The sequence below is a fragment of the Phalacrocorax aristotelis genome, chromosome 1, assembly GCF_949628215.1.
Source record: "Phalacrocorax aristotelis chromosome 1, bGulAri2.1, whole genome shotgun sequence".
NCBI lineage: Eukaryota > Metazoa > Chordata > Aves > Suliformes > Phalacrocoracidae > Phalacrocorax > Phalacrocorax aristotelis.
Genome location: NC_134276.1, coordinates 159,071,146 through 159,087,720, shown reverse-complemented (window position 1 = coordinate 159,087,720; position 16,575 = coordinate 159,071,146). Strand labels below are relative to the sequence as shown.

Sequence of the window (16,575 nt, the reverse complement as noted above, 5' to 3'; positions counted from 1 at the left end):
AAAAGCGGCACGTCGCGTGAGGGACGAGGCGGCCAGGTTTGCAAACCCGACCTCCTTCGCCCCAGCCGGGCGCAGGCTGGCGCTCCCTGTCACACACACACCCTCGCCCCACGGCTACCGGGGCACCCGGCCCTGGCACTGGGGTCAACCGGGGGCCGGCGGGTGCGTCGGCCCCACACCGCCTCACGCCCCGCCCTCCCCGAAGAAGTTTGACCCTCGGCGGCTCCCGTCCGCCGCCCGCCGCGGTTGAGGCGGTGTGACCCTCGGCGGCCGCCGTTGGTTCCTGCCGTTGGCTGAGTGCCGGCGGCCGCGCTGAGAGGCCGCGCCGCCGAGCGGGAGCTTCGCCGCCGCCATGAGCCGCAGCTACAACGATGAGCTGCAGTACCTGGACAAGATCGACAAGAACTGCTGGCGGATCAAGAAGGGCTTCGTGCCAAACATGCACGTGCGTGGGAGGGGGTTCCCGGGGGGGGAGGGGGACACACACGGAGTAGGGGCGGCCCGGCCCGGCGCCGGTCCCAGTCCCGGTGCCGGCCGCCCTGACAGCTCTCCCCGTAGGTGGAGGGCGTTTTCTACGTGAACGACCCGCTGGAGAAGCTGATGTTTGAGGAGCTGCGCAACGCCTGCCGCGGGGGAGGTGCGTCTGGCGAAGGGGAGCAGGTGGCGGCCCTCCGACCCCGGGGCGCCTCAGGGAGCCCCTGGGGGCGCACCGCGGTGCCCGCGGGCCCTGGGGGCACCAGGGTGCGGCAGAGGCGGTGGGGGCAGGCCCGGTGCGCGCCCCGGCTGGCGGATCTGGAGACGCAGCAATCAGGAATAGTCACCCTCCCTGGAGGCGTTCAAAACACGTGTAGACGTGGCACTCTGGGACATGGTTTAGGAGGCATAGAATCATAGAGTGTTTTGAGTTGGAAGGGACCCTCAAGGATCATCGAGTCCAACTCCTGTCCCTGCACAGGACAACCCCAAAACTCACACCATATCTCCGAGGGCGTTGTCTAAGTGCTTCGTGAATAGTGTCAGGCTTGGTGCCATTGCTGCCCGCCCTGGGGAGCCTGTTCCAGGGCTCCACCACCCTCTGGGTGAAGAACCTTTTCCTAATATCCAACCTAAACCTCCCCTGGCACATCTTCATGCCATTCCCTTGGGTCCTGTCATTGGTGACCAGAGAGAAGAGATGAGTGCCTGCCCCTCCTCCTCCCCTTGTGAGGAAACTGTAGACTGCAATGAGGTCTCCCCTCAGCTCCCTCTTCTCTAGGCTGAACAAACCAAGGGACTTTAGCTGCTCCTCATATAGCTTCACCTCTAAACCTTTCACTAACTTCTTGGTCCTCCTCTGGACACTCTCTAGTAGCTTTATATTCTTAATGTACTGTGGCACCCAAAACTGCGCACAGTACTCGAGGTGAGGCTGCAGTAGTGCAGAGCAGAGCAGGACAATCCCCTCCTTCAGCTGGCTGCAGTGCAGTGCTTGATGCATCCCAGGACTCGGTGGGCCCTCTTGGCTGCTAGGGCACACTGTTGGCTCATGTTCAACTTGCTGTCAACCAGAACCCCCAGGTCCCTCTAATGGTGGTGTTGGGTTGACAGTTGGACTTGATGATCTTAAGGGTCTTTTCCAACCTTAATGATTCTATGATTCTATGAGTTCTCTCACTTTGCCAGCCACCACATCCTGGTGAGCAGCACAGGGGTGTCACCTGCAGCTGAAGCATGTCCCCAGATCAGATGGGTGGGCACAGCCTTGCCAGCTGCCCTCTCTGCTCCAGAGCATTCCATCAGTGCCAGCTCTCAGAGTTTACTTTGGTGGGGGCTATAGCCTAAGCCTGTCTGTTCTGTGTGGGGCTGGATCCAGATCTGACAGCTGGGCTGGTGGTCACACGCTTCTGTTGTTAGCACAGGTTGGTCTGCACCAGTACTACCGTAGCAGAAGGAGGACTCATTTAATGAAACTGCAGATCATGCGTAATGCTAGGCACTTTATACCAGATAGTGTTTAGAGCAACCTCTTTAGAAACTCCTTTATTGTGATTACCATGGTAAATTATTAGATGACTTACTTTTTTTTTTCCTTCCTCTTTTTCAGGTGCAGGTGGCTTTTTGCCTGCTATGAAACAGATTGGGAATGTGGCGGCATTACCTGGTATTGTTCACGTGAGTAACTGCTCTGAAAATTTGCTCTTATTCTGTTTCTATTTGCCAGGCATTATTGCCTTCCAAATGCAAACTCTGGTGTGAGAAGGGACATGGACCAAGGTTCTTTTCAAGACAGTCTGTGTGTTAGGAGCCTGTCTCTGAGTAAGGAGCGCTTACAAGGGCAGGCTGTAAAACTAAGTTATCAGAAAGGGAAGTATTCACTTACTTCATTGATTGCCTTTTGACGTGAAGCTTTTTTAGCATTGCTTTATGCATAAGTCACCTTTCCCTCAGTGCTCATATTGTCTGTCTGTTGGTTTTGAGTTGCCTCTGCTGACCTGTAATGCATGGAGAAGTGAGGAGAGAGCAGGAGGCAATAGTGTTGTCTATTATTGTTGCTGCTCTAATGTTGGTAGTGAGCCTCCACATGCACTCAAGACTCCTTTCCCTTGCCCTGTGCATTTTTGGAAGTGAAGCATCAGATACGATGATGCAGGACAAAAATACTATGTCGCTTTTCAAAAAGTGCTAAGTACAATGTGGAAATGATCTTCACATTCAATATTGCCTATTTTAATAAGTAACAAATAATGGAATTTTCTTTTTTTAATTGTTTCTATTGGTGACTTGGCAAAAGTTTTTAATTTCTAGCTGCCGTAAAAGGCAGCCTATCACGCTGCTTAAAATGCCTTAGTGGTCAACCAAAAAGGGAATAAGGTATCATAGTAACACCCTGTTAAAATGGGAATTTTGACTGGTAGTTCGTAGGAGAGATGTTCTGATCATCTGTCTATTCAAGCCTTCACTTTTTATTTCCAAACCAAGAGATTTCTTGGTGGTGGCTAAGGGAGGCAGAAGCAGCGCATAATCCCACTGAAAATTACTGTTCTTTCTAACATGTGGTAACAGTTTAACACACATTGAAAAGTTCCAATTCCTGACAGCTTTCTGGGTGTTTGGGTCTGGCGGTTTGTTTTTGTGGTTTGTTGTTGTTTGCTTAAATAGATTGTGGAGTGCTATTTGTGGTGTCCTAATCTAAACTTGCCAGACTAGATATGCTTTGGACTTGTGGAGCTGTGTAGAAGCACACACTTTCTTTAATTAGTAGTAATATGAGAAGGTTAAGTAAAAAGAATTCTTTTGTAAATTAAAATGACACAGCTCCTATCTTGTTTCATCCTATCAGGATATTATCCTAAAAGGACGATATTTTTCCTGCCTGCAGGGTGCAGTCTTTGGTCAGTGTTTGATGACGCAGCTAAGAGAAAATGCTGACTGTTTTATCATTCCGTGGCATTGAACTTTTCCCTTGTTACATTTACAGTGTTTAAATATTACAGATATCTTTAGATGGAATTTGGTAAAGATGAACTCATCTTTGCTCTTAAGTCTCTGTTTTATGCTACTCATAAGCTCTTGCCTGCATAAGTTTTGAATGCAAGGGCTCCTGAGTCCAAGAAGAAGCTAGGTCAGGGTTCAGTTTGAGATCACAATTCCTACATTGAGGTGCTTAAGCTCCTCTAAGTTTTCTTGAGATCTGGTTAATAGAGCCAAGAGGGCTTCTCAGGTGACTGCTGGGTGTTTGCTTTGGAGTGAGATCTGCTTTCTGCTTTCTCTGACTGTCTGTCCTGTAACTGCAGGAGTTTACATAGTAAACACATCAATTCAGTGACTCCATCTGCATCTGAACATGCATTCTCTTTTTGGTCTATTTGTTTGCAAATGTGACAGCCACTGCCACAAGGCAGAGCGTAACCAAAGTGACTCTGCATGTAGCACAGGGTTTCACAAAACTTCAAAATTTCCTTCATTCTCTTTCAGAGATCAATAGGCCTTCCAGATGTCCATTCTGGCTATGGGTTTGCCATTGGTAACATGGCTGCCTTTGATATGAATGATCCTGAAGCAGTGGTTTCACCAGGTAAGGATGATTGACTTAACCTGCACTGAGAAATATCTGGGATGGCATAAAAATACCTCTTGAAACGGCATGTCTTTACAGTACTTCATATACAGAATGAAAGCAAAAAGTATGTGAATTACAGGGAGTTAAAAGGTGCTTAATTCTTGCACTTAGAATCTTTATTCTTTATGGGGCAGGTGGTTACACTGAAAACATCTGAACAGTACAGAGAGAATTGCCCTTGCATTTTGGCCTGGGCTCATGATACCCCTCAGTTTTGAAGGAAGAGCACAGGACTTTGAAATTGGGTTTCACTAGGTTGATAAAGAACTGTTTTCTTTGAGCAATGTTTTAAAATATATTTTGATAATTTTTCTACACTTATTAAAAATGTTACTGTAAAATATGTCTGTCTTTTTAATAAACCCTTGGTCTTTAATTACTGATGGTCTCGAGATGCTTTTGTGGCTGTCATGAAACATGGTATTCATGTTTCAGGTTTGCTTCAGGCAGTTCCAGTGTTCCTGATTGACTCAAACACAAGATCTCTTAGTCTGGTATCCCGCCTCTGACACTAGTTAATACAGAACCTTCATCTGAAGGTGGCATGACTGATCTTTCACATTAGGCCTTGCCCTGCATTACTTATTTTTATCAAATAGTGAGAGTTAAGCAAAACACTACGCACTGAAGTTTAATATTTCTTGTAAGTATTTATCACTTACTATAACTAGTTATTATTTATTCCAGTGAAGATTCAAAAAGGACTTGCTTTTGAGAACATCAGGGAGCCATGCTGAGATCTGTCACTTTTCTTCTGACCTTAGGCAGAAGAACAGGAGAATCCTCTGCTTTCTGTGGACAGTGTATTTTATAGTTGTGTCTACTTGCTGGAGGACAAAGCTGCTTTGTAAACAGACATAGCTCAGTAGACAGTTGTACAGCTATGTCTGTAGAGCATATGCTCGAGACTGAAAAACTGGGTTTTTTTTAAGAGTTTCCCATTTTTTCTCTGCAAGACTACTTTTTTGGCTGTCTTGAAATCTGAGGCTTCATTTAAATCTATTACAATGAAGCTTAATGCAGTTCTACCTTTTTCCCAGTATTGTGTCAGAAAGAAGGTGTAAGATCACAGCATTCGGTACATACTCCTTGTCAGCAGGGACTGACACTGATTTAAGGTAAGTATTCAGCAAGTCCTCACCATCAGCATGCTTTCTTTATTAACTCCATGGCTTTTTCTGCACTTCCAGGTGGTGTCGGGTTTGACATCAACTGTGGTGTCCGCTTACTGCGTACAAATTTGGATGAAAGCGATGTGCAGCCCGTGAAGGAGCAGCTTGCCCAGGCTATGTTTGACCACATTCCTGTTGGTGTCGGCTCCAAAGGTGTCATCCCCATGAATGCCAAGTAAGGGAATTTGTGTGCATGTCACTAGAGGGGACATCTCGTGTTTATTTTGATAAAAGATTAATCAGTGGGGGACTTTAAGAAAGGAAAAGTAATTCTGAAACTTTTCTCATTCTTTCTGTATGTGCTTCACGAGGAGGACTGGCATAATCATCAGCGCACAAAGTCAGCTGTTTCTTCCCCCATTTAAAACCCTGAAATAACTAAAAGTTCTTTAAAGGTTCTCAATTCTTCTGACAGCAAACCTCCATGAACGTAAAGGTATTTTTTTTGAAAGGGATGAGAGAGAAAATAGGATATTCCCCACACAACAAAGAGGAAAAAGTACTGTCCTATCTAAAGTTAATATATTTGTAGAGCTTGATTTTAGTGAAGTATTAAGAAGCTACACATCTTGTTAGGGAATTTGGGGGCTGAACATAAAATCATAGAATAACTTAGGTTGGATGAGATCTCTTGAGGTCACCTCATCCAGCTCCTTGCATGAAGGAGGGCTAACTCTGAAGGTAGGACTAATAACAAAGTTATATCAGGTTGCTCGGGGCCATATCCAGTGGAGTTTTGAGTTTTTCTGGGGATAGCAGCCTTATGTAGGTGTTTGATAATTGCAGGGATTTGGAAGAGGCACTAGAGATGGGTGTGGACTGGTCTCTCCGGGAGGGCTACGCCTGGGCAGAGGACAAGGAGCACTGTGAGGAATATGGAAGAATGCTGCAGGCTGACCCCAACAAGGTTTCCTCAAGAGCAAAGAAGAGGGGCCTGCCTCAGGTAATGTTATATTTTAGGAGCGCTGTGGGTGCTCCCAGGTTTCCAATGTAAAGCTTAGCTCTCTAATTTTGTGTCTTGAAACTCTGCCCAGCATTTCTGGGCGGGGGGAAAAGTGAGACAGTGGGGTCGTTTCTGAATAATTCATGACAGAACTGTAACAGAGGCAAATGATACTGAGCATACCCAAGGTCCCTGGGGCCATTAGTTTTTCATCAGTTAACACCTGGTGCTGGAATACATGTTTGGTGGCGTTTCCCCATCCAGGCAAGTTATTCTGAAACTTTTCTTCTTGTTTGCTCATCAAGTTAGTAGCAGGACAAGGAAGGATGTCATGGTAAATAGAACTAGCTCATAAATTTGAACTGCAGTTCAAGGGTTGGATTTAATTCCTGTACATAGTATCTCATTGCTCTGGGTGGAACACTTTTGAGATGGCTATACTAACACTACCATTTGTAAAGCTTTCTTTTATATGACTTCTTGAGTTTTATGAATTGTGGTGCTGCAAGATTATAGCATTTTAACCTCAAAATAATCTTATGTTCTCAATTTTCACATTTGCCTTGCAAATAAGCAATCATCTATTACAGAGTTGAAAAAATTTGGGCCTGAAAACGGAATATCTTGCTTTAATCTACTGAAAGGTTGTAAATACCTAATTAACAATGTTGTAGCTTCCTTGTGGAGTGATCACCAAATATAAGAATATATGACTGCCTTACCTATACAAATTGAAGATGAATTCTCAATACAATGTACTTGTCCCATCTTTCAACTGGGCCTAAGTAAATTTAAAAAAAGTGGCAGCACAGCCTGTAGATCCTGGTCCTTTTGTTTAATCACAGTCTTGTTCCAACAGTAAAAATAGTTACAAATCTGAACAAAGAGGGCAGTGATGATGCTACTGTGTTCTACTTCCTTTCAGTTTATATGAGGATTTTTTTTTTTCCTGGAAGAACTTCTAAAACTGAAACCTGTAGCAATTTGCCCTATTGCCCATATTCCTGTAGCTCTCCCCTGTGCTCCCAGAGGCTGCTTTACTAGCACTGTCTGATCAGTGTGTTGTGATTGGCAGCTGGGGACCCTAGGAGCCGGAAATCATTACGCCGAGATCCAGGTTGTGGATGACATTTACAACGAATATGCTGCCAGGAAGATGGGCATCGACCACAAAGGGCAGGTGTGCGTGATGATCCACAGTGGCAGCAGAGGCCTTGGCCACCAAGTTGCCACAGGTATGATCTGACTGGCGTAGGTACCCGGAGGGAAGCAGACTCCTCAGTATGGTCTTGTTATTGACAGTAAACTCCAGCACAGAAGAGCATTTCTTGCATTGTAATTGCTGAATCTATTCTCAGTTGCCTTGATGGGGGTTGTCTGTTCACAAATAATAACGTTCTGCCGCAGATTTGCTTTTGCATTTGAGAAGAAGCTGTAGGTTTGACCATCAGAGAGATGAGTTCAGAATATAAATTATACACACCCAAGTTAATCCCACAGATTGAAACAAAATTAAGAAGTCACTTAGACTTACTGTTTTTATTTCCCAGATGCATTGGTGGCTATGGAAAAAGCTATGAAACGGGACAAAATCATAGTGAATGATCGCCAGCTGGCGTGTGCCAGGATTGCCTCTGCAGAGGGACAGGATTACTTGAAGGGAATGGCAGCTGCTGGAAACTATGCATGGGTCAACCGCTCTTCTATGACTTTTCTAACAAGACAGGTAGGAGCAGAGTTGTTCTGATGCAAATATTTTGGTACGTATCTCCAGCTTTATCCCAGACATGTGGAACACAGAGTAGCTGCAGTATTTAATGTACTTTTCGGTTTTATGCTTCTTAAACTGTGTTTTCTGGAGAGATTTACACAAAGCTGCAGCCATGGCAAGCCATCTAAAACCTCTCAACCTCTGGTCTGTACTTGCAGAAGCCGCTTAGGCAATATTTTTGAAAATGCCTTGAACTGGAAGAAATGGATACAAGAAAATTATTTTTACACTGCTGAAGCCATCTTTGCAGAGTTGCAAGAATTTGTCTAACTGATATCTGACTGAATTCCAGCATTAAAGCTGCCAATGGGCTGTTAAACAATCTAGACAGCCCAATTCTGTCACACTCAGCACTGCTGTATTCAATTCTGTTGTGGCTGAATTTGACTGAAGCTTCTTACCTGCCATGCCAAGTGATTAGGCCACTGACTTATCAGTAAGAAACACACTTTCAAGCAGATTTGTTGCTTTTAATTCCTAAAAAGATTGTAAATCTTCCACATGTACACAGCAGTTACCTTCTTGTATTTCACATTCTGATTTGCTCTCTTTTCAGGCCTTTGCCAAGGTCTTCAACACAACCCCAGATGACCTTGATATGCATGTTATCTATGATGTGTCTCACAACATTGCCAAAGTGGAGCAACATGTAGTGGATGGGAAGGAGCGGACACTGCTGGTGCACAGAAAGGGGTCAACCAGGGCCTTCCCTCCTCACCATCCTCTTATCGCTGTTGATTATCAAGTAAGTTCAGCTGTGGGAGAAGGAAATCAGAATAGAGTTCTGGATGAATCAGGCAATTTTAACGTCCCTAAGAGAGATCTAAATGCTGTGAGTTCCTTTTTTGAGCTGACAGCACTGGAACCCTAATGGGATGGCAACATTCTGCTTGTCTGTGTGTTAGATCTTTGGGACGCTGAGCTCCCTCTCCTGCTCCACACCCACAATGGTGGGAAGATCATGAAGGGAAAGAAATGTTTCACACCTAGGGCAGGCTGATTTGCCTTGTCTTGTCTGTTGGACACAGGTCTTTTGATCTGCTGGCCTACATTTTTCAGTGCAGTTAGTTCTCCAGAATCCTTGATGTTGGGCACCCAAGAAAAGCAGGCATGCTCTGAGAGAATGTGAACCTGACCTCCTTTTCTGGACATATTGTTCCTCTCAGACTTTTATTAAGAATGAGTTTGCTAGGCTTTTTCTTGTGAATTAATACTTTGCATCCACAGCTGACTGGACAGCCTGTTTTGATCGGCGGGACTATGGGCACCTGTAGCTATGTTCTTACGGGCACAGAGCAAGGCATGACTGAGACCTTCGGAACTACTTGCCATGGAGCCGTAAGTCAAAAAATTATTTCAGGAAGGGACTGGAACAGGACTGTCATTCAGAGAAAAAGGTGGTTCAAGGGTCATCCGGTGCGTGATTCCATCTGTTGGTCATACAAGTAGAGAGTAGCCTTGCCACAGTGATCCCAGCCCAGGAGAACTGCAGTCTAGAGGTTCTTTTTGTCCCTTACTGAGTAGTTTTGACTACTCCTGCAGAAAATTTAGGGAGTGCTGCTTTATACAAGGCAAATGTTATGATGAAGATATGGAGAATTAACTCCTTTTACCAAACTCTGATATCTCTGAGCTAACAAGAGGGATTAACTGTGCTGAGGCTGTCCATATAAAACTCCTCAGTAGTTAGAATATGTTCTCTCTCCTGTTATTTACAGTGTGAGGCAGGATGATTGAGGAAGATAAATAGCTTCCAGTAAAACTCTGACTCCTGAACACTCTCTGATAAGTGGTTTGGGTAAAAAGACACTTGTAGACTAGTATGTTATACACACGGAACTTTCCTAGCCATCATACCAGGTGTGTGATTTTGCAGGAGCCCATCACCTAAAGTCTAAATTCATTTCCTGTTTTCTGGTTTACGTTGTCTGTACTCTGAGCCATTCTGTGTGTACTTATAATAATGTTTTTCATGAATAAGAAAGAGTTCTGTTTTTCCATACTGCTACAAAAAGTAGAACTAACAAAACTGCTGTCTAGGGTCGTGCACTGTCTCGAGCCAAATCTCGACGTAACTTGGACTTCCAGGATGTATTGGACAAGCTGGCTGACATGGGCATTGCCATCCGTGTTGCTTCTCCCAAACTGGTCATGGAAGAAGTGAGTTTAATACTTCATTATCTGAGAGGGAAAAGGGAGTCTTGCTTCGTGGCAGAATGACCCTCCCTGACTTGATTTTTTTTTTTTTTTTTTTTTTTTGTAGAGCCAAGTGATCACTAGTGATCGCTTGTGCGATTTCCAATAGAGCTATAAAGTTTTTTTTTTTAAATAATGCAAAGTCTTCCCTGTCCCTAAAATCCTGCTGGAAGGGGAGATGCATGTTCGACAGCTTTTGTGGAGGATGTGCTTTTTTCCTCTTCTACCTGGCGATAGGGATAATTACTATTGACCCTGAGTAGTCTTTGTGTGAGCATCACAAAAGTAGTTGTTTTATGAATTCTTTTCTTGAACGATGTTCTCACAGCTTTTAAACTTACTTTACATTGCAGCTGTCATGTAGGTTATTAGCAGTGTATGAGAGATTATTAAGATTAATTCCTGTATTTGCTTAAGAAGAGAACTCTGAATGGCTAGGAAACTGATTATTATGACTTTCAGTTCCACTGCATTAACATACTATAATGTCTTTTCTGTTCGCAGCCTCACTCATAGAAGCATGTTAATCATTTCAAACTATGCTGCTATGAGTGTTGGTATTGTACAAACATGTTGATCGCATTAAAACCTCTATTTAAGAGCAGCGTCCTTGTCAGAATGCTGGAGGGGGAGCTCTAGAGATCCTGATTCCTGTCACTAAGGGGCAGTGAAGATAAATCTTAAAGGCTATCAGTAAGGAGGAAGTTGGAGTGACTTCCTGCCCGGTAATGAGGCTTGACATTCTCACGTGCTGGTGGACTGGATTATCTGAGAATATAGGGAAAACTGAACCAAATAGCTAGTATTTTATCTGAAATACGGTGAAAGCTTATTTGGAAAGCCAAGTGTCTCATAGATTTCCTAGATATGTAAGGTGGCCAGATTCTCAGTATGCTCACCTACTGCTATACCTTCAATTCATATGATTCTATTTTTGCAAAGAGAAGAGTGGGTATCAAAAGCCTACACCTAACTTCTGTGACTTTGGATTGTTTATAGTTTTGTCTTTTTTTTTTTCTTTTTTTCTCTTCCGCCTCCAGGCACCAGAGTCTTATAAGAATGTGACAGATGTGGTTAACACCTGCCATGCAGCTGGCATCAGCAAGAAAGCCATTAAACTGAGACCTATTGCTGTTATAAAAGGCTAGGAACTGACAAGGCAGCAGAAACACACCAACATCTCCAGGCCTTACATAAAACTGACGAGAACCATCATCTTCCCACACCTCTTGGACTCTGTAGGATGCTCAGATATCACATCCCTGTTCTGGAAACACAACAGTTGAGGATACCCCTATTTTTAACCACTCCTAGGCAAAATTATTGCCCCCCATCCCCCTCCACGTTATATGGTGTTCTTATGAGGAGAGGGCAAAAAATAAGTTGTGAGTTTTATACGCAGTCCCTCCCTCATTTGCCTGGTGATTCCACAGGCAGGACTTTAGACTTGTCTGAGTTTTTCACTAATTGCTGTGCTGCAAGACCACCTCCATCAGCGAAGGTGGCGTATGAACCAGACCTGCTGTCTCTGCACCTGAGTGCCTGGAGCTCTTTCTGCATATAGAAGTACTCTGACAGGCAGGGTATAGCGCTTCTGGGCAGGGAGAGGTTGCTGTGTTTGTGGATACCTTTATGCATAGTCTATATTGTTGCATGTTTTGTGGCAGTTGGGTAAGAAATAGGGAGTTGGGAGTGGTCTCCTGCTTGGGTTGAGAGGGACTAGCTAGGCTTGAGGCACAGTCCTCCCCTCTTCCTCCACCCTCTCCCATTTAACACAGCACCTGGTGTACTTGGCTCAGTACAAGTAGGTGTTCCACAGTCTTGTGGAAATGCTGGTAGGACTGAGTATGTTGCTTTGAAAGGTTTTGTTTGCCCAGTAAAAGTTGTGACTTAACAACTTACAGATGTGCTGATCCAACATTTTGCAAAGTCCTAAGCATGTACAAGTTGGCTTGGGTAATGTTGCTCACTGTGTCCTGCAGCTCTAATTCAGGTGAGTCCAATTGCAGGGTCAGGCCCAGTGTGATGTCACTTCTGATGTTTCATTTACACTCCCCTCCGGTCTTGGTTAATGAAGCTGACCATCCCCACTGGATCATTTTGGGGATTACAAATAAAATGGGAAGATGGACACCACAGCGCGTCCGTGTCATGTTTGTTCGGTGCCTAAAACGTCTGTTGTCCCCCTTTTAAGTACATATATGAGCTTGAAACCCACCACATTTTGTGACTTTAGCTGATGGATCTTGCAAAAAGAAATGTGCAGACGGCAGGATTTCTTGGAGGGTACAGGAGAAGAGCCGCGCAGGGCTGTTTTCTCAGCTTGGCTGTGACAAGAGTGTGATAGCTACCGTTTGTCTTTCTCCGGGCCCGCTGGGTCCACCTCACTGGCTAGGGGATGGATCTTGCCTGTAAGCCTGTATGCAGACACAAGAGGGCAGCTGGAGGAAAACAAAACCTCAAAGCAAGAGTGGAGCCCTGCCAAGGACTCATGTAAAAGGAGCAGATAGTGATTGATTGCCTGAAGTGCCTTTTGATGAAACATCCTTTTAAGTTTAGGATCTTGGCTGAAACCTGTTGTTCGCAGGAGGCATAATGGCTTTTTACCATCTTAATCACTTTGTGCTTATTGGTTTCTTAAGTTCAAATACTGTATTTGCTGCAGGTTCAGAAGCAGCACGTGCAGTCGTAGTCACTGCTGTGAGCCCTTGTGAATCTGAATTTTAACGACAGTTTCTTGGTTTTCCCTGCTTTCTCCAGTAGAATTGTTCCAGATTGCCGTCTCTGAGACAGGCTTGCTGAAATTCAGACAAAAATCATTTCACTTAAAAACGTGAATTAACCTCCAGTGACTGAAAGTCAAATTGTTGGTCTCAAATCTTCTGCAGAAGTGCATGTTCGATGCAGAAGTTTCTGTCTATAAGTATTTCAGACTCTGTGATGTGGAACACAAGGGAACCCTTAAAACATTCATATTTAAAAATACAGAAGCATTTCTCAAACAGAGTTCTCCTTTCAACTTTTACCTACCATTGCTGCTAAGAGACAAATTTCAGGTTTTTTACAACAAGCAGAAATCCTGTGTACCATGGAGGTGCTCTTGTATGTATGCCTTAAGCCTCTCTGATCATCAGTGTTTATGCATTAGCATTGAAGAATGCAAGAAGTGCTGCCAATTTTGGTTTCCTGTTGCTAGTACTAGTTTTCGTTATAGGTTGTGCTGTATGGAGAGTGCTGGTTTCCTAACCACCTAAAAAAGTAAGAGTGAAAATGTAAGATGTCGACCAGGTCTTTGTTTAAACTTGGATGTTTTTGTAATTCAAGTCTCTTTTTTTTTTATTCCAAATAGGGCTGTCCACTAACTCTTTTTAATCTGCATTTTAAAAAATAAATGAAAAAAATGTAGGTAGGAAAGGCATGCAGTATTAAAATTCATGTGCTGAAATACAGGTGGATCTGCAGAAGCATCTTGGCAACACCGAAGAGCCAATATGGTTATCCAACCATCACTGCTTCCATGGAAGGTTACTGAGAACTCAGAAGTATCTGTTAATGTATGACGTGCTTCCCTCCCTTCCCTGAAAGACTGAAAAAGCTTTGGTGAGTGTTAGGGTCTGCTTTTCTTCATTTTTTGTTGGTGGAAAACCGCAGGTAGAAGATCCGCATCTACGCCACGCCCCTGGAGCTTGTTGCACACCTCTGCAACTGCAGGCACTCAACTATTCCCTCTCTAAGAGTAGTTGATTCAGTCATCTGCATGATGACCCGCAGCAGAAGGTTTGCTGGCCTTGGGGCCTCGCACAGGGTGTCTGTATTAAGTCTGCCTTCAGCCACTGCAATAAAACCAGTCCTTGGATGCAGGCTTCTTTTTAGTGAGAACAAATAGCCCAGTGCGTTTATCTTATTCTCTGCTTGAGAACAAGGTGTTTTAACTTAGAGATTGGACCTGCCAAAACGGCTACTGCCTCTGAGAAGTAGAAGGTGTCACCTCTGGCGGTGGCTTCAGTGGCATTTTCCTCCTCTCTGTGCTCACAGGGCTTGCTGCAGGGACTGGTGCTGTGCAGCGACAGCGCGGGTGAGCGCTTCCTCTCTTGTCAGGAACTGACTTGTTCACGGTGCACTCAGAGACTTGTGCACGTCACCATCAGCACAGCATTAAATAGCAAACAAAGAAGCACTTTGGGTTTTTGGTCATGGTGGATGACACTGAAAGAGAGCCCTCTAAATGCATCCCCCGTGCTGGGGGGTGCTGTTCGCTGGGGTGCACTGTGAGGCAGAAGAGGCAGCACTCAGCCTCTGGCCATGTGAGAGTTCCTCCTGGGAAGGCAGTTCCTCCCGGCAGCGTTGCCAGCAGAGGAACCCGTGCTTGATTTGCCATAATGGATGGCAGAGCTGGAGTGCAGCTCACGGCCTCCTTCTCTTCGACTTGGTTAAACTTTGTGTACCCCAGGGCTCCCTAACTTCCCTAATTCAGCCTCCCCCAGGGGAAACCAGGACCCAGCAATGTACACGCTTGCAGTGTTATCTGCTGTGGTGCATTTGTCTGTATTGCACACTCCACTGGTTGGCAGCCCAGTGTCTAACCTGCATCATGTTTAATCACCATCCTAAGACTCTTAGGAGTTTTTTTACTCTGCTCTATCTTTCCCCTCCGTGCTTTAAACACAGCTCTGCACACACTGGGGCCTCCTCCGCTGGTGGTCCCGGGCTGGTGTTCTGGCCCAGGAGGAACAAGTGATCTCTGACACATCTCTGGCGCAGGCACCCCCCCCCGGCCTCTCCTCCGCTCTCCTTTGTTCCTCTCAAACATAAACACACTTAACTGGCCTCTTCTCTTCTCCCTCCGCCCCCCAGTCTTCAAAGCAATCAAAGCAATATCCCTCCTGCAGCATGTGCCAACATGCTCCCCTGCTTGCAGAAGGAAGGCTTCAATTAAGCAGCGGGCCCTGCCTGTACCTGGCATTTGCTTTGCTCTCTTGAGCCCTGTCCTAGAACGAGGGGTTTCAATTGCAAACACCTCTGTTTTTTTGCCTGGAGAGGTGGCAGTGGGAGGTGTACGCGGAAAAGCAGGAGCTCTGCAGATCCCCAGCCAGGGCGATACCAGGCGCAGGTGCTTTGTCCCCTGCACTGTGGGAGGGAGAGGAAGATGGTAACCTCCTGGCACCCACGGAACACCAATAATTATGTGGTTTCTGGTTGGGTATTTGGTTTTAAATTGCAATATGTAACAGGAGGGTGGGGGGTCGTTCCCTGAAGCGGGAGGAGTGCCGAGTGGTGTGTGAGCTGAGGGAGGCAGGGAGCTGAGGGTACAGAAAAGCCCCTGAACTCCCTGGGGCAGATGTGCAACTCAGTCTCCTCAGGCACCGACTAAGCAATCCTGAGCTGCTGCTGCTGCTGGCTTTCATGGTGCTGACCACATCCCCATCTTCCTGTGCCCTGTTCCCAAAATCCAGGAGACTGCTTTGGTTCACATTGCATATAAAGCTCAGAAACCAAAATAATCACTAATCTTAACTGCAGAGATTAGGACCAGGAAAGGGAAATGGAGTCATCTGCCAGCACTCAATCTAATATTTACTAGCTTAGCAAAAGACACATAGGGGCTGGGCTGCCCTCCCTGAGACATGGGGGTGTTTGAGTCAGCCTTGCGATGGAGCCTGAATTGCTATTCCCCCACCCCATCTAAGCTACAGCCAGCACCCTGCTTTCTGCTTAGGCTCAGCTTTGCCCAGCGCGTGGTTGGAAGGGGGGGAAGCATTTTCCTCCTTTCTCTTCTCCTTCAGTGCCTGCGGAAACTGAGGCATCAACCCCGTTTTTCCCCTGTGCAAGTTGTGCCTTGCATTGGGGAGGCAAGGTGGGAGCCCAGGCTCTTCCCCTCTCTGTTCTCAGACCCAGTGAGCCAGTGTGGGGTGGGAAGTCAGGTAGGTCGGGCTTTCTGCTCTTTCCTGTGAAATGCAAACCCGGGTAACCTGTTCCCCTGCCATGTCAGGAGGGGAAGAAGAAATAGATGGAGAAGGGGCCCCTGCAGGGGAGGGAGGGGTGCAGCTCCCGCGGGGGAAGATGAGGCAGTGGGTGTGTTCGGATAAGGTCCAAGCCCTGATGCATTAGAGCAGCAGCTTATTACCTGAATCACTTAAGCAGTAGGAGATTACCAAACCTGAGCATGCTCATAGGGAAGAGCCGCCCAGGGAGAAATGCAGGCTGCCAGTGGTTGTGAATATACACACTCAAGGACAAGGCATTAGGGTTTTATGACAAAATTTAAGGGGGCATGGAGGGGGATGAAAAGCAATCAAATACAGTACTTAGAATAATGGAGGAGGATCTGGATCGCTGAACCCTGCCTAGCCTGGAGCGTATGAGGGACTGTGTAAAGCTTGGCCTTAGCTCTTCT

General features: G+C 45.7%; 1 protein-coding gene across 1 annotated transcript; it reads left to right on the top strand.

Moving 5' to 3' along the window:
- Positions 1-240: 240 nt before the first annotated feature.
- RTCB (RNA 2',3'-cyclic phosphate and 5'-OH ligase) lies at positions 241-12,315 on the top strand. The gene is made up of 12 exons (XM_075075780.1): positions 241-445; positions 559-637; positions 2,084-2,151; positions 3,955-4,054; positions 5,290-5,446; positions 6,058-6,214; positions 7,290-7,449; positions 7,765-7,940; positions 8,542-8,730; positions 9,213-9,323; positions 10,026-10,145; positions 11,222-12,315. Exons 1-12 carry the CDS (start codon positions 353-355, stop codon positions 11,327-11,329), a joined length of 1,518 nt encoding a protein of 505 aa, XP_074931881.1. The 5' UTR covers positions 241-352; the 3' UTR covers positions 11,330-12,315.
- The last annotated feature ends 4,260 nt before the right edge of the window (positions 12,316-16,575 follow it).